The sequence below is a fragment of the Oncorhynchus kisutch genome, linkage group LG30 (genome assembly GCF_002021735.2).
Source record: "Oncorhynchus kisutch isolate 150728-3 linkage group LG30, Okis_V2, whole genome shotgun sequence".
Taxonomy (NCBI): Eukaryota; Metazoa; Chordata; class Actinopteri; order Salmoniformes; family Salmonidae; genus Oncorhynchus; species Oncorhynchus kisutch.
In genome coordinates this window covers 40,967,588-40,989,029 of record NC_034203.2, presented here as the reverse complement: position 1 = coordinate 40,989,029, position 21,442 = coordinate 40,967,588, and the positions used below count along the sequence as shown (strand labels likewise).

Genomic DNA, 21,442 nt, shown 5'->3' with positions numbered 1-21,442 from the left:
AGCAGAGAGAACAGTCCATGACTAGGGTGGTTGGAGTCTTTGACCATTTTTAGGGCCCTCCAGCGTAAAATCTATAGAAAGGAATATTACATTTTACTTCAACAAGTTGTAGGTTTAACACTCTTGTTCTCTTTCATCCCTTCGTAAGCTTGCCGATATGTGTAACCATGAGTAATGTTTTTATTTCATTTTCTCCTAAACCAAGACATAGTCTGTTTAAATCCCTCCAGTCGGACATCATAAAGACAGTGATTACAATAATTTCCATAATCAACCAAACTCACTGAAGTCATGGCCAGTATATACAGTATCTCCCTGCCAAATAGACTGTGTGATAAAGCCATTCCAACATTCAGTTCATCCTGTGTTGGTTTATGTGTATAAAGATAAAACAACACCCAACCTCGTCAACCTACAGCGTTTCACGTCTGCTGTATCTCTCTGTCTGTGTGGTGCCAAACAGTGGGGAGTGGATTGGATTGGATGTGCAGGGGAAATGGATCTATAAGCTTTGACTTCCAGATGGAATCTCTAACTTCCTCTTCTTTCTTATCAGTCATATGAATTAGATCAGGCTAGGGGCTGGAATGAACCGTAGCGCCCGAAGATCTGCAATTGTGGAGAGCTTGAAATTTAAAGGTGATTTCCAATTGAGCTGACATAGACAGCGTTTACCACGAATGGATCCTCCCCAAACCTCCCCGAACGGATCCTCCCCAAACCTCCCCGAACATGGAAACATTGTCTTTACATGTAATGCTGATCTTTTGAGCTACTGATTCAATTCAGCCCTAGAGCTAATTATAGTCCTTTAGCCCAGCTCTTTAAAGTTTATTATTCAAATCAAATCAAATGTATTTATATAGCCCTTCGTACATCAGCTGATATCTCAAAGTGCTGTACAGAAACCCAGCCTAAAACCCCAAACAGCAAGCAATGCAGGTGTAGAAGCACGGTGGCTAGGAAAAACTCCCTAGAAAGGCCAATACCTAGGAAGAAACCTAGAGAGGAACCAGGCTATGTGGGGTGGCCAGTCCTCTTCTGGCTGTGCCGGGTGGAGATTATAACAGAACATGGTCAAGATGTTCAATGTTCATAAATGACCAGCATGGTCGAATAATAATAAGGCAGAACAGTTGAAACTAGAGCAGCAGCACAGTCAGGTGGAAGTTGAAACTGGAGCAGCAGCATGGCCAGGTAGACTGGGGACAGCAAGGAGTCATCATGTCAGGTAGTCCTGGGGCATGGTCCTAGGGCTCAGGTCAGTTGAAACTGGAACAGCAGCATGGCCAGGTGGACTGGGGACAGCAAGGAGTCATCATGTCAGGTAGTCCTGGGGCATGGTCCAAATGGTTCAAATTAGGGCAAAGTAGAGAGAAAAAAATATGTTCTCAGGGAGGCAACAGATAAGAGAAAATAGTGGCGGTTTTACTGGGTTTTCTCTTTGCTATTTTTGGAGATCATTATTAAAATGATCCAAGATTCAGAGAGGTAGAAACACAGGACACCGTCTGCAATGTGAGCTCACCATGAGTTTCTCCTCTTTGACTCCGTCGTCACCGTAGACTATTTTATAGTAGAACTCTATGTAAGGAACTCTGAAGGACCTCTCCTTCAGCTCACAAGTCTCCACTGTCTGGACCAGGTCTACCTTGTTAGGGGTCTCCACTAAGGGCAGAGTCAAGCTCTGTGGGCATGCAGGAGAACCCATCTGAGAAAGATACATTATAATATAACAGTATATCATATCTGCACTTTTGGCAGACGCTTTTATCCAAAGCGACTTGCTGTCATGCATGCATACATTTTACGTATGATGGTGCTGGGGAATTATGTATTCAATTAGGATGTTATTAATTATTACATTATTATGGCTGATTATAACCAGTGACATTATGGCTGCTTATGACCAGTGACATTATGGTTGTGTAAGGAGGTCTGTGTATAGCTTGTGTAGAGGAGTCAGGTGCAGGACAGCAGATATGAGTAAATAAAAGTAATTTACTCAAAAATAGACTACATACAATACAATAAAGCGAGCCCACATAACGAACCATATTACATACAAACAATTACTCACAAACAAACATGGGGGAAGAGAGGGTTAAATAATGAACAAGTAATTGGGGGTTTGAAACTAGGTGTGTAAGACAAAGACAAAACAAATGGAAAATGAAAAGTGGATCGCCCGAACAAGGAGAGGGACCAACTTCGGTGGAAGTCGTGACAGGTTGCTTATGACCAGTGACTTTATGGCTGCTTATGTGACATTCTGAACATGATAATGTATCATGATACTCAGTTGGCCTGTTTCGTGCACTTTGAGGTCATTCACATGACAAGACAATATTTTCTATTGGGCCATTTAGCCTCTGTGGCTACCATTTAATTATCAGTGTGCACATTCATTCGAGATGTGAATAATGATTGATTGACATTAACTCAATGAACGATTGTTGAGACTGCAATAAGTTATATGACATAAATAAAATTGCAATTTATAACAAATGTATAACACATAATATATAAATGATAATAAAATGTTCAGCTTCAGGCTACAGGTAAATGCATGAAAATTGTGACACTTTTGTGCGCACAAATGTTTTACGAATTGAACCTTTTTACTCAAATCTCCCATTGACATCAGTGCATGTTTAAACAAATTGAATGTTTTTGTACACTCTTCTCAAATGTTTTGAGAAGGATACACACCTGGCGAACCTTTCGAACAGGAACAGCTTCCCACATCAATGACCGTCTCGTATGGCGTCTCAAAGAAGTACGTAATTAAGCACTCGAACCCAGACACATTGTGTCCGTCTGTTTTAACAATGACATTCCTCTATGACCTCCACCCCCAGGGGACCCTGGAACAGCAGCACCCTGTCCCCCCTCAACCCGGTCGGCTCACAGTTATGGTTCACCCCGCAGGATGGAAACTGGCCAGAAGTCTCGGCACTGGTTGGAATGGAAGGTTTCGCACACCCTCACTTTTTAAAAAAGAAACAAAGACAAGCGACGTCGTTATTCTGGGACTAGTTTGATATTTATATATAGATCTGGAACGAATATGTATGTTTCCGAATGTAATAGCAAATGTATTTGTTATTTATTCATAAAATTCCCAAATTAGTAGGGCTTTATTCTTTACTGACAGTGATGAATTTGGAGCGCTCTCTTGTGGTCGTTTTAGGAACTGCTCACATACCTTCTTACTCCTGAGGTATTCCAGCATGGAGGAGTGTTTGGTCTGCTGTGATCTTCCAGCCTCGTGTGATGTCCTGCTGGAACACATAAAGTTATAGTGTTTCATTCTATACAGCGTTTCATTCTATATAGTGTTACATTTTAACAGCGTTTCATTCTATACAGAGTTTCATTCTATATAGTGTTACATTTTAACAGCGTTTCATTCTATACAGAGTTTCATTCTATATAGTGTTTCATTCTATATAGTGTTTCATTCTATATCGTGTTTAATTCTATATAGTTTTTCATTCTATAAAGTGTTTCATTCTATATAGTTTTTCATTCTATGTAGTGTTTCATTCTATATAGTGTTTCATTCTATATAGTGTTTCATTCTATGTAGGGTTTCATTCTATATCGTGTTTAATTCTATGTAGTGTTTCATTCTATATAGTGTTTCATTCTATATAGTGTTTCATTCTATATAGTTTTTCATTCTATGTAGTGTTTCATTTGAACAGTGTTTCATTCTATATAGTGTTTCATTCTACGTAGTGTTTCATTCTATATAGTGTTTCATTCTATGTAGTTTTTCATTCTATGGAGTGTTTCATTCTATATAGTGTTTCATTCTATATAGTTTTTCATTCTATGTAGTGTTTCATTTGAACAGTGTTTCATTCTATATAGTGTTTCATTCTACGTAGTGTTTCATTCTATATAGTGTTTCATTCTATGTAGTTTTTCATTCTATATAGTGTTTCATTCTATATAGCGTTTCATTTACCATTCAACTGACAAATGTAGTTATTATATAATTATATATATTAATATTGAATATAATAGATATGGTAAAACAAGGGTAATGGCATTCAAGGGACACTGCTGCCCTCACCTGATGCTATAGTGTTACTGCTCTCCCCATTACTGCTGTCCCCATTACTGCTGTCCCCATTACTGCTCTCCCCATTACTCCTGTCCCCATTACTCCTGTCCCCATTACTGCTGTCCCCATTACTCCTGTCCCCATTACTCCTGTCCCCATTACTGCTGTCCCCATTACTGCTCTCCCCATTACTCCTGTCCCCATTACTCCTGTCCCCATTACTGCTGTCCCCATTACTGCTGTCCCCATTACCGCTGTCTCCATTACCGATGTCCCCATTACTGCTATCCCCATTACTGCTGTCTCCATTACTGCTGTCCCCATTACTGCTGTCCCCATTACTGCTGTCCACATTACTGCTTTACTGTTACTGCTGTCCCCATTACTGTTGTCCCCATTACTGTTACTGCTGTCCCCATTACTGTTGTCCCCATTACTGTTGTCCCCATTACTGTTACTGCTGTCCCCATTACTGCTGTCCCCATTACTGTTGTCCCCATTACTGCTGTCCCCATTACTGTTACTGCTGTCCCCATTACTGTTGTCCCCATTACTGCTGTCCCCATTACTGCTGTCCCCATTACTGTTGTCCCCATTACTGCTGTCCCCATTACTGTTGTCCCCATTACTGCTGTCCCCATTACTGTTACTGTTGTCCCCATTACTGCTGTCCCCATTACTGCTGTCCCCATTACTGTTACTGTTGTCCCCATTACTGCTGTCCCCATTACTGCTTTACATTTTACATTTGAAATCTTTAGCAGACGCTCTTATCCAGAGCAACTTCCACGAGAAATTTGTCACAGACAGATTTTTCACCTCGTCAGCTCAGGGATTCGAACTAGCAACCCTTTATTTACTGTCCCATCGCTCTTAATCTCTTGGATACCTTTACAGTTACTTTACCCTGGCCGTTGTTAACCAAGTGACTCTGTCTCTTGCAGCAGGCTCTCAGTGCAAACAGGTTCCTGTGATCCACACGTTTGTCCAACACTGCTGCCGCTGGAAAACAGAAACACACATATCAACACCTTGGAACAGTAGGTAACGCTGCAGTAGATCCACTACAGTAGGTAGCGCTGCAGTAGATCCACTACAGTAGGTAGTGCTACAGTAGGTAACGCTGCAGTAGATCCACTACAGTAGGTAGGGCTGCAGTAGATCCACTACAGTAGGTAACGCTGCAGTAGATCCACTACAGTAGGTAACGCTGCAGTAGATCCACTACAGTAGGTAGTGCTGCAGTAGATCCACTACAGTAGGTAACGCTGCAGTAGATCCACTACAGTAGGTAACGCTGCAGTAGATCCACTACAGTAGGTAGCGCTGCAGTAGATCCACTTTATTTATTTATTTTATTTTACCTTTATTTAACCAGGTAGGCAAGTTGAGAACAAGTTCTCATTTACAATTGCGACCTGGCCAAGATAAAGCAAAGCAGTTCGACAGATAAAACGACACAGAGTTACACATGGAGTAAAAACAAACATACAGTCAATAATGCAGTATAAACAAGTCTATATACAATGTGAGCAAATGAGGTGAGAAGGGAGGTAAAGGCAAAAAAAGGCCATGATGGCAAAGTAAATACAATATAGCAAGTAAAATACTGGAATGGTAGTTTTGCAATGGAAGAATGTGCAAAGTAGAAATAAAAAAATAATGGGGTGCAAAGGAGCAAAATAAATAAATAAATAAAAATTAAATACAGTTGGGAAAGAGGTAGTTGTTTGGGCTAAATTTTAGGTGGGCTATGTACAGGTGCAGTAATCTGTGAGCTGCTCTGACAGTTGGTGCTTAAAGCTAGTGAGGGAGATAAGTGTTTCCAGTTTCAGAGATTTTTGTAGTTCGTTCCAGTCATTGGCAGCAGAGAACTGGAAGGAGAGGCGGCCAAAGAAAGAATTGGTCTTGGGGGTGACTAGAGAGATATACCTGCTGGAGCGTGTGCTACAGGTGGGAGATGCTATGGTGACCAGCGAGCTGAGATAAGGGGGGACTTTACCTAGCAGGGTCTTGTAGATGACATGGAGCCAGTGGGATTGGCGACGAGTATGAAGCGAGGGCCAGCCAACGAGAGCGTACAGGTCGCAATGGTGGGTAGTATATGGGGCTTTGGTGATAAAACGGATTGCACTGTGATAGACTGCATCCAATTTGTTGAGTAGGGTATTGGAGGCTATTTTGTAAATGACATCGCCAAAGTCGAGGATTGGTAGGATGGTCAGTTTTACAAGGGTATGTTTGGCAGCATGAGTGAAGGATGCTTTGTTGCGAAATAGGAAGCCAATTCTAGATTTAACTTTGGATTGGAGATGTTTGATATGGGTCTGGAAGGAGAGTTTACAGTCTAACCAGACACCTAAGTATTTGTAGTTGTCCACGTATTCTAAGTCAGAGCCGTCCAGAGTAGTGATGTTGGACAGGCGGGTAGGTGCAGGTAGCGATCGGTTGAAGAGCATGCATTTAGTTTTACTTGTATTTAAGAGCAATTGGAGGCCACGGAAGGAGAGTTGTATGGCATTGAAGCTTGCCTGGAGGGTTGTTAACACAGTGTCCAAAGAAGGGCCGGAAGTATACAGAATGGTGTCGTCTGCGTAGAGGTGGATCAGGGACTCACCAGCAGCAAGAGCGACCTCATTGATGTATACAGAGAAGAGAGTCGGTCCAAGAATTGAACCCTGTGGCACCCCCATAGAGACTGCCAGAGGTCCGGACAGCAGACCCTCCGACTTGACACACTGAACTCTATCAGAGAAGTAGTTGGTGAACCAGGCGAGGCAATCATTTGAGAAACCAAGGCTGTCGAGTCTGCCGATGAGGATATGGTGATTGACAGAGTCGAAAGCCTTGGCCAGATCAATGAATACGGCTGCACAGTAATGTTTCTTATCGATGGCGGTTAAGATATCGTTTAGGACCTTGAGCGTGGCTGAGGCGCACCCATGACCAGCTCTGAAACCAGATTGCATAGCAGAGAAGGTATGGTGAGATTCGAAATGGTCGGTAATCTGTTTGTTGACTTGGCTTTCGAAGACCTTAGAAAGGCACGGTAGGATAGATATAGGTCTGTAGCAGTTTGGGTCAAGAGTGTCCCCCCCTTTGAAGAGGGGGATGACCGCAGCTGCTTTCCAATCTTTGGGAATCTCAGACGACACGAAAGAGAGGTTGAACAGGCTAGTAATAGGGGTGGCAACAATTTCGGCAGATAATTTTAGAAAGAAAGGGTCCAGATTGTCTAGCCCGGCTGATTTGTAGGGGTCCAGATTTTGCAGCTCTTTCAGAACATCAGCTGAATGGATTTGGGAGAAGGAGAAATGGGGAAGGCTTGGGCGAGTTGCTGTTGGGGGTGCAGTGCTGTTGTCCGGGGTAGGAGTAGCCAGGTGGAAAGCATGGCCAGCCGTAGAAAAATGCTTATTGAAATTCTCAATTATGGTGGATTTATCAGTGGTGACAGTGTTTCCTATCTTCAGTGCAGTGGGCAGCTGGGAGGAGGTGTTCTTATTCTCCATGGACTTTACAGTGTCCCAGAACTTTTTTGAGTTAGTGTTGCAGGAAGCAAATTTCTGCTTGAAAAAGCTAGCCTTGGCTTTTCTAACTGCCTGTGTATAATGATTTCTAGCTTCCCTGAACAGCTGCATATCACGGGGGCTGTTCGATGCTAATGCAGAACGCCATAGGATGTTTTTGTGTTGGTTAAGGGCAGTCAGGTCTGGGGAGAACCAAGGGCTATATCTGTTCCTGGTTCTAAATTTCTTGAATGGGGCATGTTTATTTAAGATGGTTAGGAAGGCATTTTAAAAAAATATCCAGGCATCCTCTACTGACGGGATGAGATCAATATCCTTCCAGGATACCCCGGCCAGGTCGATTAGAAAGGCCTGCTCGCAGAAGTGTTTCAGGGAGCGTTTTACAGTGATGAGTGGAGGTCGTTTGACCGCTGACCCATTACGGATGCAGGCAATGAGGCAGTGATCGCTGAGATCTTGGTTGAAGACAGCAGAGGTGTATTTAGAGGGGAAGTTGGTTAGGATGATATCTATGAGGGTGCCCGTGTTTAAGGTTTTGGGGAGGTACCTGGTAGGTTCATTGATTATTTGTGTGAGATTGAGGGCATCAAGTTTAGATTGTAGGATGGCTGGGGTGTTAAGCATGTTCCAGTTTAGGTCGCCTAGCAGCACGAACTCTGAAGATAGATGGGGGGCAATCAGTTCACATATGGTGTCCAGAGCACAGCTGGGGGCAGAGGGTGGTCTATAGCAGGCGGCAACGGTGAGAGACTTGTTTTTAGAGAGGTGGATTTTTAAAAGTAGAAGTTCAAATTGTTTGGGTACAGACCTGGATAGTAGGACAGAACTCTGCAGGCTATCTTTGCAGTAGATTGCAACACCGCCCCCTTTGGCAGTTCTATCTTGTCTGACAGTACGTCAGACAGTACTACAGTACGTAGCGCTGCAGTAGATCCACTACAGTAGGTAGCGCTGCAGTAGGTAATGCTGCAGTAGATCCACTACAGTAGGTAACGCTGCAGTAGATCCACTACAGTAGGTAGTGCTGCAGTAGATCCACTACAGTAGGTAGCGCTGCAGTAGATGCACTACAGTAGGTACCACTACAATAGATCCACTACAGTAGGTAGTGCTACAGTAGATCCGCTACAGTAGGTAGCACTACAATAGATCCACTACAGTAGGTAGTGCTACAGTAGATCCACTACAGTAGGTAGCGCTGCAGTAGATCCACTACAGTAGGTAGCGCTGCAGTAGATCCACTACAGTAGGTAGCGCTGCAGTAGATCCACTACAGTAGGTAACGCTGCAGTAGATCCACTACAGTAGGTAGCGCTACAGTAGATCCACTACAGTAGGTAGCGCTGCAGTAGATCCACTACAGTAGGTAGCACTGCAGTAGATCCACTACAGTAGGTAGCGCTGCAGTAGATCCACTACAGTAGGTAGCGCTGCAGTAGATCCACTACAGTAGGTGGAGCTGCAGTAGATCCACTACAGTAGGTAGCGCTGCAGTAGATTCGCTGCAGTAGAGCCACTACAGTAGGTAGCACTACAATAGATCCACTACAGTAGGTAGTGCTGCAGTAGGTAGCGCTGCAGTAGATCCACTACAGTAGGTAGCGCTGCAGTAGATCCACTACAGTAGGTAGCGCTGCAGTAGGTAGCGCTGCAGTAGATCCACTACAGTAGGTAGCGCTGCAGTAGATCCACTACAGTAGGTAGCGCTGCAGTAGATCCACTACAGTAGGTAGCGCTGCAGTAGATCCACTACAGTAGGTAGCGCTGCAGCAGATCCACTACAGTAGGTAGCATTGCAGTAGATCCACTACAGTAGGTAGCATTGCAGTAGATCCACTACAGTAGGTAGCGTTGCAGTAGATCCGCTGCAGTAGATCCACTACTGTAGGTAGCCCTCCATGTCCCCAGATGGGTTGGGACCTCCCAAGGGTTTGACTCGGTTTGACTCTGTCCCAGGCCAGTCCTCCATGTCCCCAGATGGGCAGGGTCCTCCCAGGGGTTTGACTCTGTCCCAGGCCAGTCCTCCATGTCCCCAGATGGGCAGGGTCCTCCCAGGGGTTTGACTCTGTTCCAGGCCAGTCCTCCATGTCCCCAGATGGGCAGGGTCGTCCCAGGGGTTTGACTCTGTTCCAGGCCAGTCCTCCATGTCCCCAGATGGGCAGGGTCCTCCCAGGGGTTGACTCTGTCCCAGGCCAGTCCTCCATGTCCCCAGATGGGCAGGGTCCTCCCAGGGGTTTGACTCTGTCCCAGGCCAGTCCTCCATGTCCCCAGATGGGCAGGGTCGTCCCAGGGGTTTGACTCTGTTCCAGGCCAGTCCTCCATGTCCCCAGATGGGCAGGGTCGTCCCAGGGGTTTGACTCTGTTCCAGGCCAGTCCTCCATGTCCCCAGATGGGCAGGGTATTTAAATGATCACTTTATACCCATCTTTATTTTTATTGGTTAAAAACTACATGTTAGTTAAAAAAGAAGAAGTTATTATCGTAGAAATTCACAGTTAAGATCTCCTTACCTCAAAATAATCCCACATATGGTGTTCATCTTGTTAAACACAATTTAATTAAGCCTCTTAGTCATTCATCAAGTGAGTGTTGTGTCCGAGAATGAGATTACACTGATGATGAATTTGGCCTGGCCTGTATGCGTGCCTGCTTCTCTATAACTCTACTGCACGTGTTGGATGGCTCAGTATACCACTGGCCCTGGGATTAACTCTGTTGAGATATTCAGGATTATCACTGAGCCTCTGCAGTGCACAGTATGAATCCATGAAGCTCATCTACTGCATGTGACTACTGAGTGGCCGCTGAGTGAAGACTAGAGGTCTATGTTTTGTCTAAATGTTTGGGCTCTTGGAGGGTGGGATCCCCCCTGCTGGCTATGCTTTTTAATACTCTACACTTTTTCCTGAAGTGTGCACTTGTCCACTACCCACATGGTGGTCCTCTGAGTGACTACTGAGTGATGACAGAGTGACTACAGAGTGACTACAGAGTGACTACCGAGTGATGACAGAGTGAATACAGAGTGACTACCGAGTGTTGACAGAGTGACTACAGAGTGACTACTGAGTGACTACTGAGTGATGACTGAGTGACTACTGAGTGACTACTGAGAGACTACTGAGTGACAGCTTAATGACTATTGAGTGACTACCAAGTGATGACTGAGTGACTATTTAGTGATGACTGAGTGACTACTGAGTGATTACTGAGTGACTACTGAGTGACTACTGAGAGATGACTGAGTGACTACTGAGTAACTACTGAGTGTCTACTGAGTGACTACTGAGTGACTACTGAGTGATGACTGAGTGACTACTGAGTGACTACTGAGTGTCTACTGAGTGACTACTGAGTGATGACTGAGTGACTACTGAGTGACTACTGAGTGATGACTGAGTGACCACTGAGTGATGACTGAGTGATGACTGAGTGACTACCGAGTGACTATTTAGTGATGATTGAGTGACTACCGAGTGACTATTTAGTGATGATTGAGTGACTAGTGAGTGACTACTGAGTGATGACTGAGTGACTACTGAGTGACGACTGAGTGACTACTGAGTGACTACTGAGTGATGACTGAGTGACTACTGAGTGACTACTGAGTGACTACTGAGTGATGACTGAGTGATGACTGAGTGACTACTGAGTGATGACTGAGTGACTACTGAGTGATGACTGAGTGACTATTGAGTGACTACTGAGCCAGCTGAAGGCTGGTGAATAAGCTCTCTGGACTTGAGACCTAACACGTCACATGACAGAGCTAATTCAGAAGCGTTGTTCACCAACATGCAGTGACTGACCTCTGCTAGCCAAACTGGGTCAGTAGTGCTAGACCAGCAAACATGTCCACATTGGCATTATGTGGGCCCAATGCAGGCTAAAATATTGGTTGCCCACATTAGGCCAATGCACCTTTGCTCATTGGCTCCACATTGGCCTTCAAGGCATTTCCCCATTATGGCCCAGTGTGGCCCAGTGTGGACCAGTGTGGCCCAGTGTGGCCCAGTGTGGCCCAGTGTGGACCAGTGTGGCCCAGTGTGGCCCAGTGTGGCCCAGTGTGGACCAGTGTGGCCCAGTGTGGACCAGTGTGGCCCAGTGTGGCCCAGTGTGGACCAGTGTGGACCAGTGTGGCCCAGTGTGGCCCAGTGTGGACCAGTGTGGCCCAGTGTGGCCCAGTGTGGACCAGTGTGGCCCAGTGTGGCCCAGTGTGGACCAGTGTGGACCAGTGTGGACCAGTGTGGCCCAGTGTGGGCAGCCCATATCTGATGAGGGCAGTCCTCACTGGACAGCTCTCCCACTGGACACAGGCCTCCTCCAAAAAATGTACTAAGAAAAAAAATAAAAAATAATAATGTATCTTTCGTCTCTCTGAGTTTCATTAATGTTCCTTCAATTCACAAGAGACTGAATGTCTCGCACTGGAGAAAGCATCCCAGCCTCCCTTGACAAAACAATGTAGATAATAATTGCCAATCAGTGTTGATCTAAACTGAGCGAGTTCAACTGTGATTGGTCCTGCCGCACCAAAAGAAAGTGTCAAGGGAAGCCAGCTTGGATTTGGCTTCACACCAATCACATCACATAAAAAGAAAAAAGTCACATGACAGAAAAAACATTTGTGTTGTTGTCCTCCGGTGGCTAGCTAGCTAGCTAAAATTGTCCCTTTGCTAAATTAAAAAAAATTTGAGCTAGGGATTTGAACTTGTGGGTTTGACCTAATTCTCCATACTGCCCAATGCTTATAATGGCGATTCTGATCCAACCTTAAATTCATACTTTGTGTCCCTGGCCTGAGAGGATGTGTAGCTAGATGTAGAAGGCTAATGTTAACTAGCTGGGTCATCGATGCCCATGAAAGGAAGTTAGGCTAGCGAGCAAGCATTTTAGCCAGGTAACCCATGACAACAAAACTAAAGTATGTTATAGACCGTTTCGTCAACATGAGAGGATGGCACTGGTGTTTCTCTACCAGTAGGGTGATCAACATGTTTTTTCTACTTGCGCGCACGCACACACACAGAGAGAGAGGGAGAGAAATCATAACCGTGGACAACCAAATCATATTTAGTTTACGTTGATTGGACAAATTGTTTTTGGTATCTTTTAGTTGTCACTGTATTAGACTAAGCAGAGGTGATTTGATAATGCTGAAGTTGAAATGTTGCTGGAATAGTGGAGGCAGCTCCTGAATATGTCAGAAACATTAACTTGCTTGACCATGCTGTAGGTCATGCAACTGTTTGTTACAACCAATATGATTTGTGGACTTCACCGGGCGGAGGTTGCTCTCCGGTTTTGTGATAAAACAAAGGTGTGGTTGTATTGATTCTGCCGCTGTGTGTTCTTATCGGCCTCTGCCTTCAGGCCTTTATACAGGTTCATGGTGTCATATGAACTAACAGGTTATAGAGCAAACCACGTAATTGTCACAACACATGCTTGGTTTCCTCAGTGATTTCACCCACACACCTCTTCTGGATGCTATGTCTATGATTCACAAAACCTGTGTGGATAATTTAGCAGGTCTGGCCCTGTCACAGGCCTCAGTCATCATAACAGATACAAATGTAGGATCTTAATTTGATCACCCTGTCACAGGATAACTTTCCTTTATTTAACTAGGCAAGTCAGTTAAGAACACATTCTTATTTTCAATGACAGCCTAGGAACAGTGGTTTAACTGCCTGTTCAGGGGCAGAAGGACAGAATTGTAACATGTCAGCTCGGGGGTTTGAACTCACAACCTTCCTGTTCCTAGTCCAACGCTCTAACCACTAGGCTACCTGCCGCCTCTACACTCTAACCACTAGGCTACCCTGCCACCTCTACACTCTAACCACTAGGCTACCCTGCCGCTATAATGTAACAAAATGGAGAAAAAGTCAATGTGTCTGAAAACCTTCCGAAGGCCCTGTATATCTGGGTCATGATTCGTCTATGTCATCTCCCTCAGTGACCCCTAGCCTTATAAGAAGTTGGAATGGAAGACTGTGGCTTTAGGTCCATTCCCTGTATACCCCTTTGATATGTGGGGTGAAATAAGAGTTAGGTTGTTATGTTTAGGTCAATTAGTGATTTCTCATATGTATGTGGTATAACAGTTTGTCACCACACAGACTCCCACCTTTTGGTCCTTCATTTGATAAATGTTTATTTCCCTTACCAGGAGTGTGAGATCATTTGTAATTGACATTTCCCAGAACCCAAACTCTCCCGACCACTGTGATGCTTTCAATTGAACTCTTATATAATGTCACATGTCTGTCTGTTTGGTCTGTGACCGGGTCATGGTTGGGTCAGACAGACAGTCATAAGACGGGTCCAGTCTAGGGGTTTGAATAGCCTGTGTAGAATGTTCTGTCTGTGTGGGAGGAGCCAGACACAGAGGGGATTATGGGTATTGACATTGCAGAGTGGCAACATCTCACTGACAGTTCTAACAGGACAGACACACAGAGAGAGGGAAGGAGAGAAAGAGAAAGGAACAGGTAAAGAGAGAGAAAGAGAGAAACTAGGTGCTCTGTAGGAGAGGTTGTGATTTGTCACCACATTCCACAAAGGACAGTAGATCTATCCCAAACATCAGAGATACTTGTTTTCTTCATTTTTGTGACAGTTTATGAACGTAACAGCAATATACACGTTTTTGATGAATCCATGTTCCTGTTGCATTCTACCTGTTTGTTAAGTGGATTTCTCGAGTCCTCAAACACCAGCACTGACTGAGCCCAACTACTAGGACAATTACTACATTCTTTGAGAGCTTGGAGAACTATCCAAGGACTACCAAGGACTACCAGGAACACTGTCATGTTTCAGAAGCAGAGGAAAAGCATCAAAGCCGCGAGGAGCAACAAGACAGAGGCTAAAGAGAAGGTCCTTTGTGAGTAATAGTGGCCTTTGTTGATGAATTCTTATTGCAATCAATCAAATGTATTTATAAAGCACTTTTTACATCAGCAGATGTCACAAAGTGCTGTACAGAAACCCAGCCTAAAATCCTAAACAGCAAAGCAATGCAGATGTAGAAGCGCGGTGGCTAGGATAAACTCCCTAGAAAGGCAGGAACCTAGGAAGAAACCTAGAGAGGAACCAGGCTCTGAGGGGAGGTCAGTCATCTTCTGGCTGTGCCAGGTGGAGATTAGAAACCTAGAGAGGAACAAGTCTCTGAGGGGTGACCTGTCCTCTTCTGGCTGTGCCAGGTGGAGATTAGAAACCTAGAGAGGAACCAGGCTCTGAGGGGTGACCTGTCCTCTTCTGGCTGTGCCGGATGGAGATTAGAAACCTAGAGAAGAACCAGGCTCTGAGGGGTGGCCAGTCCTCTTCTGGCTGTGTCGAGTGGAGATTATAAGAGTACATGGCCATGAAGGCCAGATTGTTCTTCAAGATGTTCAAATGTTCATAGATGACCAGCAGGGTCAAATAATAATCGCAGAGGTTGTAGAGGGTGATGTAATGTCATATTTCTATGCTTAGAAAGCCATCATTGTAAATCATTGTCATTGTAAATAAGAATTTGTTCTTAACTGACTTGCCTAGTTCAATAAAGGTTCCATTTTTCTGATTATCACAGGTTGCTAATAGACTATCACTCTCCAAGTGGCTAACTCATATTTGGGGGTATCTGTACTTTACTATTTATATTTTCGACAACTTTAACTTTTACTTCACTACATTCCTAAAGAAAATAATATACATTTTACTCCATACATTTTCTGCGACACCCAAAAGTACTTGCTACATTTTGAATGCTTAGCAGGACAGGAAAATGGTGTAAATCACACTCTTATCACGAGAACATCCCCATGAGAACATCACTGGTCATCCCTACTGCATCCAATCTGGCGGACTCACTAAACACACAAGCTACCCAATGGACACTTTACCATCGATAACGCTGGAAGTGTGATGAACCACGACAAGCCATTGGTGTCAGAGGTTAGGAGGTGTTTCAGTTGTTTTGAAATACTGTGAGGTCTATGTAGTGTCGTTTATGTTCTCTTCCTCTTCCTGTGTTTCTCTGGTGCAGGGAACAAAGCTCAGCAGACGATAGCTCAGCGATGTGGAGACCCGAAAGAGGGAGGGAAGGAGGAGAACGTCAAGGAGAACAAGGAGAACCAGCTGAGGTTTCGTGGGGATGCGGTGGAGGACGTTGAAGAGGTGAAGCCGGAGAGGAAGAGTGTGTTCGATAAAGCTGTCTATGACCTGGCCCACACGGAGAGGGTGGTGAATGACCTGACGTTCGGAAGGAGGGTAGCCTTCTACGAGCTGAGAGGGGAGATCGGCTGTGGAAACTTCTCCCAGGTGAAACTGGGCTTTCATGACCTAACTAAAGGTGAGACACAGGCCTGGAACATGGAGCCACCTATCGGTGGTAGAAAAAGTACCAAATTGTCATACTTGAGTCAAAGTGAAGCAAACCAGACAGCCTAATTTCCTTGTTTTTTAAAATTTTATTTTACGGATAGCCAGAGGCATGTTCCAACACATAATTTACAAATGAAGCATGTGTGTTTAGTGATTCTGCCAGATCAGAGGCAATAGGGATGACCCGGGGATGTTCTCATGATAAGTGTGTGAATTAGACCATGTTCCTTTCCTGCTAAGCATTCAACATGTAACATGTACTTTTGGTGTGAGGGAAATGTATGGAGTAAAAAGTACATTATTTTCTTTAGGAATGAAATGAAGTAAAAGTTGTCAAAAATATAAATAGTAAAGTACAGATACGCCAAAAACATACTTATATAGTACTTGAAAGTATTTGTACTTTACATCCCTGCCACTGATACAGCGCTCATTTGTTAAATAAAAGATAAATAAAACTATTATACATATCACACAAGTACCTCTTGTAGTTTCCTTGGAAAATTACCCATCTATATATAATGTCAAGTGATGATATATTTCATATCAACATGACTGAGATAAGATTTGAATTCATGGACCCCCCAGAGTATGTACTTCCCTGAGGGGACAAGACGTGTTAATATGGCTAGATTACATCACTAGCCCGTTTTATCTTCACAGTCTCGATCTCAAGAGCACTTTTTTCATGTGGACTCTACCAGACTCTCTAGCTGGTAGACCTGCAACTTGCCAGCCACCTTGCCAGTGTTGCCTTGCCAATGTTGCCTTGTCAGTGTTGCCTTGCCAGTGTTGCCTTGCCTGTGTTGCCTTGCCAGTGTTGCCTTGCCTGTGTTGCCTTGCCTGTGTTGCCTTGCCAGTGTTGCCTTGCCTGTGTTGCCTTGCCTGTGTTGCCTTGCCTGTGTTGCCTTGCCTGTGTTGCCTTGCCAGTGTTGCCTTGCCTGTGTTGCCTTGCCTGTGTTGCCTTGCCAGTGTTGCCTTGCCTGTGTTGCCTTGCCTGTGTTGCCTTGCCTGTGTTGCCTTGCCTGTGTTGCCTTCCCAGTGTTGCCTTGCCAGTGTTGCCACACTAAGTCTGGAGGAGAACAAACTAGGCTAATCCAACATGTGAGAAAAAGCCGATGGCTATAATCTCATTACATTTTCACTAATCCCTGTGGGATTGTCTTCAGCCACTTGCACGTGTCTCAGACTCAGTCACAAGCTTATGTATTGAGTAAAGTATTGAGGACAATAGCCATAGCCAGACAAGCTGAAGAGAGATAAAGAGAGAGGATAGCTAGTGAATTCTAAACGTGATAGCATGTCTCTAACTCTCTCCCTGTCCTGTCCCTTTCTCTCTCTTCCTCCATCTTGGATTCCAACACCCAGAGAGAGTGGCAGTTAAGATCCTGGATAAAGTCAAACTGGACAAGAGGTCCCACGTGCTGTTTGCCTCAGAGATCGGGTGCATGGAGAAGCTGTCCCACCCCAACATAGTGCGTCTGTACGAGGTGGTGGAGACGTTTAAGCGGCTGTACCTAGTGATGGAGTACGCCAGTGGAGGAGATCTGTTCTCACGCATTACCACCAGGGGTAGACTCTCAAACCTGGAAAGCAAACTCATCTTTTCCCAAATTCTGGCTGCAGTCAAACACATGGTGAGTTAGCAACAATATAGTCTTGCATTGACTCTAGCTACTACAGTGGCATAGCGCTGTAAGTCTGGCTAAACAACAATGGCACACGGAGGACCCCATTTTAAATAAGTGTTGTGTGATACATCCATGTATCCTTAGGGCCCTAACGTGCCTCACTCAGTCTCTGTGTACAAATCTTGCTTTATGTTTAAAGTATCTTCTTCTTGTCGTCTTCCAGCATGATAACAACATAGTCCACCGGGACCTGAAGGCAGAGAACGTTTTCTACACCACCACATACTGCGTCAAGGTAGGCGACTTCGGCTTCAGCACCTCCTCACGCCCCGATGACGTCCTCACCAGCTTCTGCGGCTCCACGCCCTACGTCGCCCCAGAGCTCTTCAAGGACAAAGGCTACGTGGGCCAGTCCGCTGACGTCTGGGCCCTGGGTGTACTACTCTACTTCATGACTACAGCCATGTTACCCTTCAACGCTGCCAACCTCAGCCGGCTGAAGGTCTGCATCCTTCAGGGCTCCTTCACCATCCCAGCCTACGTGCCCGACCCCTGCCACCAGGTCATCCAGGACATCCTGAGGCCCGTGCCCGCCGACCGTCTCTCTGTGGCTCATATCATGACCTACACCTGGCTGAAGGGCATTGATTACCCCCAGGCGTACCCCTCCTCCCGCCCGACCCCAGCCCACCTGGTGGAGCCCTCCAGGGTCCTGGGTACAGATGAGCTAGATGTCAAGGCAGCTCTGGCAGACCTGGGGATAACAGAGAGCCACCTGGTGAACAACGCCTGCCATGACTTGAGGAGCCCTGTGACGGGGGCCTATAGGATCCTGCTGCACCGTATCCATAAGAGGAAGAAAGTGGAGGCGGTGGGGTACAGCGCTGAGTGTCACAAAGACTTCCAGGTCAAGAGACGCTGGAGCGAGGGTACCTTACCTCTGTTGAGGCCTTCTGCTGTGTGTGTAATCATGTAGAGGGGAAGGAGTCTAGCAAATCAGACAGTTAGGAGTCTAGCCTGTCAGACAGGGAGGAGTCTAGCCTGTCAGACAGGGAGGAGTCTAGCCAGTCAGACAAGGAGGAGTCTAGCTTGTCAGACGGGGAGGAGTCTAGCCTGTCAGACGGGGAGGAGTCTAGCCAGTCAGACAAGGAGGATTCTAGCTTGTCAGACGGGGAGGAGTCTAGCCAGTCAGACAGGGAGGAGTCTAGCCTGTCAGACGGGGAGGAGTCTAGCCAGTCAGACAAGGAGGAGTCTAGCCTGTCAGACGGGGAGGAGTCTAGCCTGTCAGACGTGGAGGAGTCTAGCCAGTCAGACAAGGAGGAGTCTAGCTTGTCAGACGGGGAGAAGTCTAGCCTGTCAGACGGGGAGAAGTCTAGCCTGTCAGACGGGGAGGAGTCTAGCCTGTCAGATGGGGAGGAGTCTAGCCAGTCAGACAATGGAGTAGTCTAGCTTGTCAGACGGGGAGGAGTCTAGCTTGTCAGACGGGGAGGAGTCTAGCTTGTCAGACGGGGAGGAGTCTAGCCAGTCAGACGGGAAGGAGTCTAGCCAGTCAGACGGGGAGGAGTCTAGCCAGTCAGACAAGGAGGAGTCTAGCTTGTCAGACGGGGAGGAGTCTAGCTTGTCAGACGGGGAGGAGTCTAGCTTGTCAGACGGGGAGGAGTCTAGCCAGTCAGACGGGAAGGAGTCTAGCCAGTCAGACGGGGAGGAGTCTAGCCAGTCAGACAAGGAGGAGTCTAGCTTGTCAGACGGGGAGAAGTCTAGCCTGTCAGACGGGGAGGAGTCTAGCCTGTCAGACGGGGAGGAGTCTAGCCTGTCAGACGGGGAGGAGTCTAGGCCTCATCAGACTCACTGCTAGGACAACTATATAAATATCTGTGTGTCTTATGATAAGGAGCGGCATTCAGCAGAAGAAGGACCTTGAAGCGAATGGCACTTTTAACAAACACGAGACTAAATTAAATTAACAATAATGAGATGTACATAACAGTTTTTATTGGGTTGTCTCTGGTAATGTCTTGGAAGCTACTTTAACAACATGAGGCTGTACAATCACTAATATTCTTGAAACTCATTCATGGAAGTTTTCTTTCTTCTGAGAAAGAAAGAGGACATTGCAATGACAAAGGATTCTTTGCCTTCAAAATTTAACTGAAAAAATATTTCCATGTTTGTATATTTGGAGGACTGTGATTTAGTTTGACACAACCCACACGAAACATAGTCAGTTGTAGGGTTACTTATATTGTCAAAGTTTTTTACACAGTAAACTAAACAATCAGACAGTATTCTTATCTAATATATATTTTTTGTTGTTGTCATACATCCTTGTTTTTCCTCATATAATCAATTGTATTATATATTTTGTGATTTTTTGCATCATGTTTTTCCACTGTCACTGTTGCATTAAAATTGTTTTGTAGATAACGATAAGAAGTGATAGTGTTCATTTGTTATTTTATACAAAGAGTCTCAGTGATAATTAGTTCATTAAAATGATTTCGATAATGAGTTCACTTAAAAGTGCAACAACAAAAACATATAATGTAAAACATATTTGATATTACTCTTAAAAATAACTTGAAAACACACAAAACATCTGAACAACATTCAACAAACTGCAATTTTATAACACTAAAAAACACTAATATAATACTTGTGACAGAAAACAGGACAAGTAAATATAAAGTAGAATATGGTACTGGTGACAGGAAACAGGGTTCCAAAAGGGTTCTTCGACTGTCCCATAGGAGAACCCTTTTTGGTTCCAGGTAGAACTCTTTTTGGTTCCAGGTAGAACCCTTTTTGGTTCTAGGTAGAACCCTTTTTGGTTCTAGGTAGAACCCTTTTTGGTTCCAGGTAGAACTCTTTTTGGTTCCAGGTAGAACCCTTTTGAGACCCAAAATACTTTTTACCTGAATCCAAAAAGGGTTATTCAAAGGATTGTCCCTATGGGGAGTGTACCCCAATGGTGTCTATCTACCTGATGGTGACTGTCTACCCGATGGTGACTGTCTACCCGATGGTGACTATCTACCCGATGGTGAGGTCCATGTGGTTAACCTGGGCGATGAAGATGGCTGCCACAGCCTCGTAGAGCGCTGTCCTGTCCATGTTGATGGCAAACCCTCTTGTCCACGCCATTGGTCTCTTCCAGACAAGGGAAGGTGTTGGGCAGTGTGGCAGAGCTGAGGGAATGATTCGGAAGAAAATAAGTACATTTGAATAGGATAGATGAATGAATGGATGGATAAGTAGGTGGATGGATCAATGAATGGGATGGAGGAATGGGTGAGTGAGTGGGTGAGTGTGTGGATGGATGAATGACAGTTTCTTTTTTTCCCCCAATTTCGTGGTATCCAATTGTTTTAGTAGCTACTATCTTGTCTCATCGCTACAACTCCCGTACGGGCTCGGGAGAGACGAAGGTTGAAAGTCATGCGCCCTCCGATACACAACCCAACCAAGCCACACTGCTTCTTAACACAGCGTGCATCCAACCCGGAAGCCAGCCGCACCAATGTGTCGGAGGAAACACTGTGCACCTGGCAACCTTGGTTAGCGCGCACTGCGCCCAGCCCGCCACAGGAGATGCTGGTGCACGATGAGACAAGGATTTCCCTACCGGACAAGCCCTCCCTAACCCGGACGATGCTAGGCCAATTGTGCATCGCCCCACGGACCTCCCGGTCGCGGCCAGTTACGACAGAGCCTGGGCGCGAACCCAGAGTCTCTGGTGGCACAGCTGGCGCTGCAGTACAGCGCCCTTAACCAATGCGCCACCCGGGAGGCCCCTGGATGAATGACAGTTTCAATCATAAGACCTTCCTCAGGAC

The 21,442-nt window shown here is 45.4% G+C and overlaps 1 protein-coding gene across 1 annotated transcript; it reads left to right on the top strand.

Moving 5' to 3' along the window:
- The first annotated feature begins 14,058 nt into the window (after positions 1–14,058).
- Positions 14,059–20,039, top strand: LOC109874789 (serine/threonine-protein kinase NIM1-like). Its single transcript, XM_031810505.1, has 4 exons — positions 14,059–14,494; positions 15,641–15,946; positions 17,347–17,615; positions 17,833–20,039. Exons 1-4 carry the CDS (start codon positions 14,422–14,424, stop codon positions 18,583–18,585), a joined length of 1,401 nt encoding a protein of 466 aa, XP_031666365.1. The 5' UTR covers positions 14,059–14,421; the 3' UTR covers positions 18,586–20,039.
- The last annotated feature ends 1,403 nt before the right edge of the window (positions 20,040–21,442 follow it).

What these genes read in the sequence shown, in the direction of transcription:
- LOC109874789 (XM_031810505.1), top strand. Translation starts at nt 14,422, where the DNA reads ATGTTTCAGAAGCAGAGGAAAAGCATCAAAGCCGCGAGGAGCAACAAG. An exon ending in GGCTAAAGAGAAGGTCCTTT is followed by an intron (nt 14,495 to 15,640) that starts GTGAGTAATAGT and finishes TCTCTGGTGCAG; the next exon opens with GGAACAAAGCTCAGCAGACG. An exon ending in TGGCTGCAGTCAAACACATG is followed by an intron (nt 17,616 to 17,832) that starts GTGAGTTAGCAA and finishes GTCGTCTTCCAG; the next exon opens with CATGATAACAACATAGTCCA.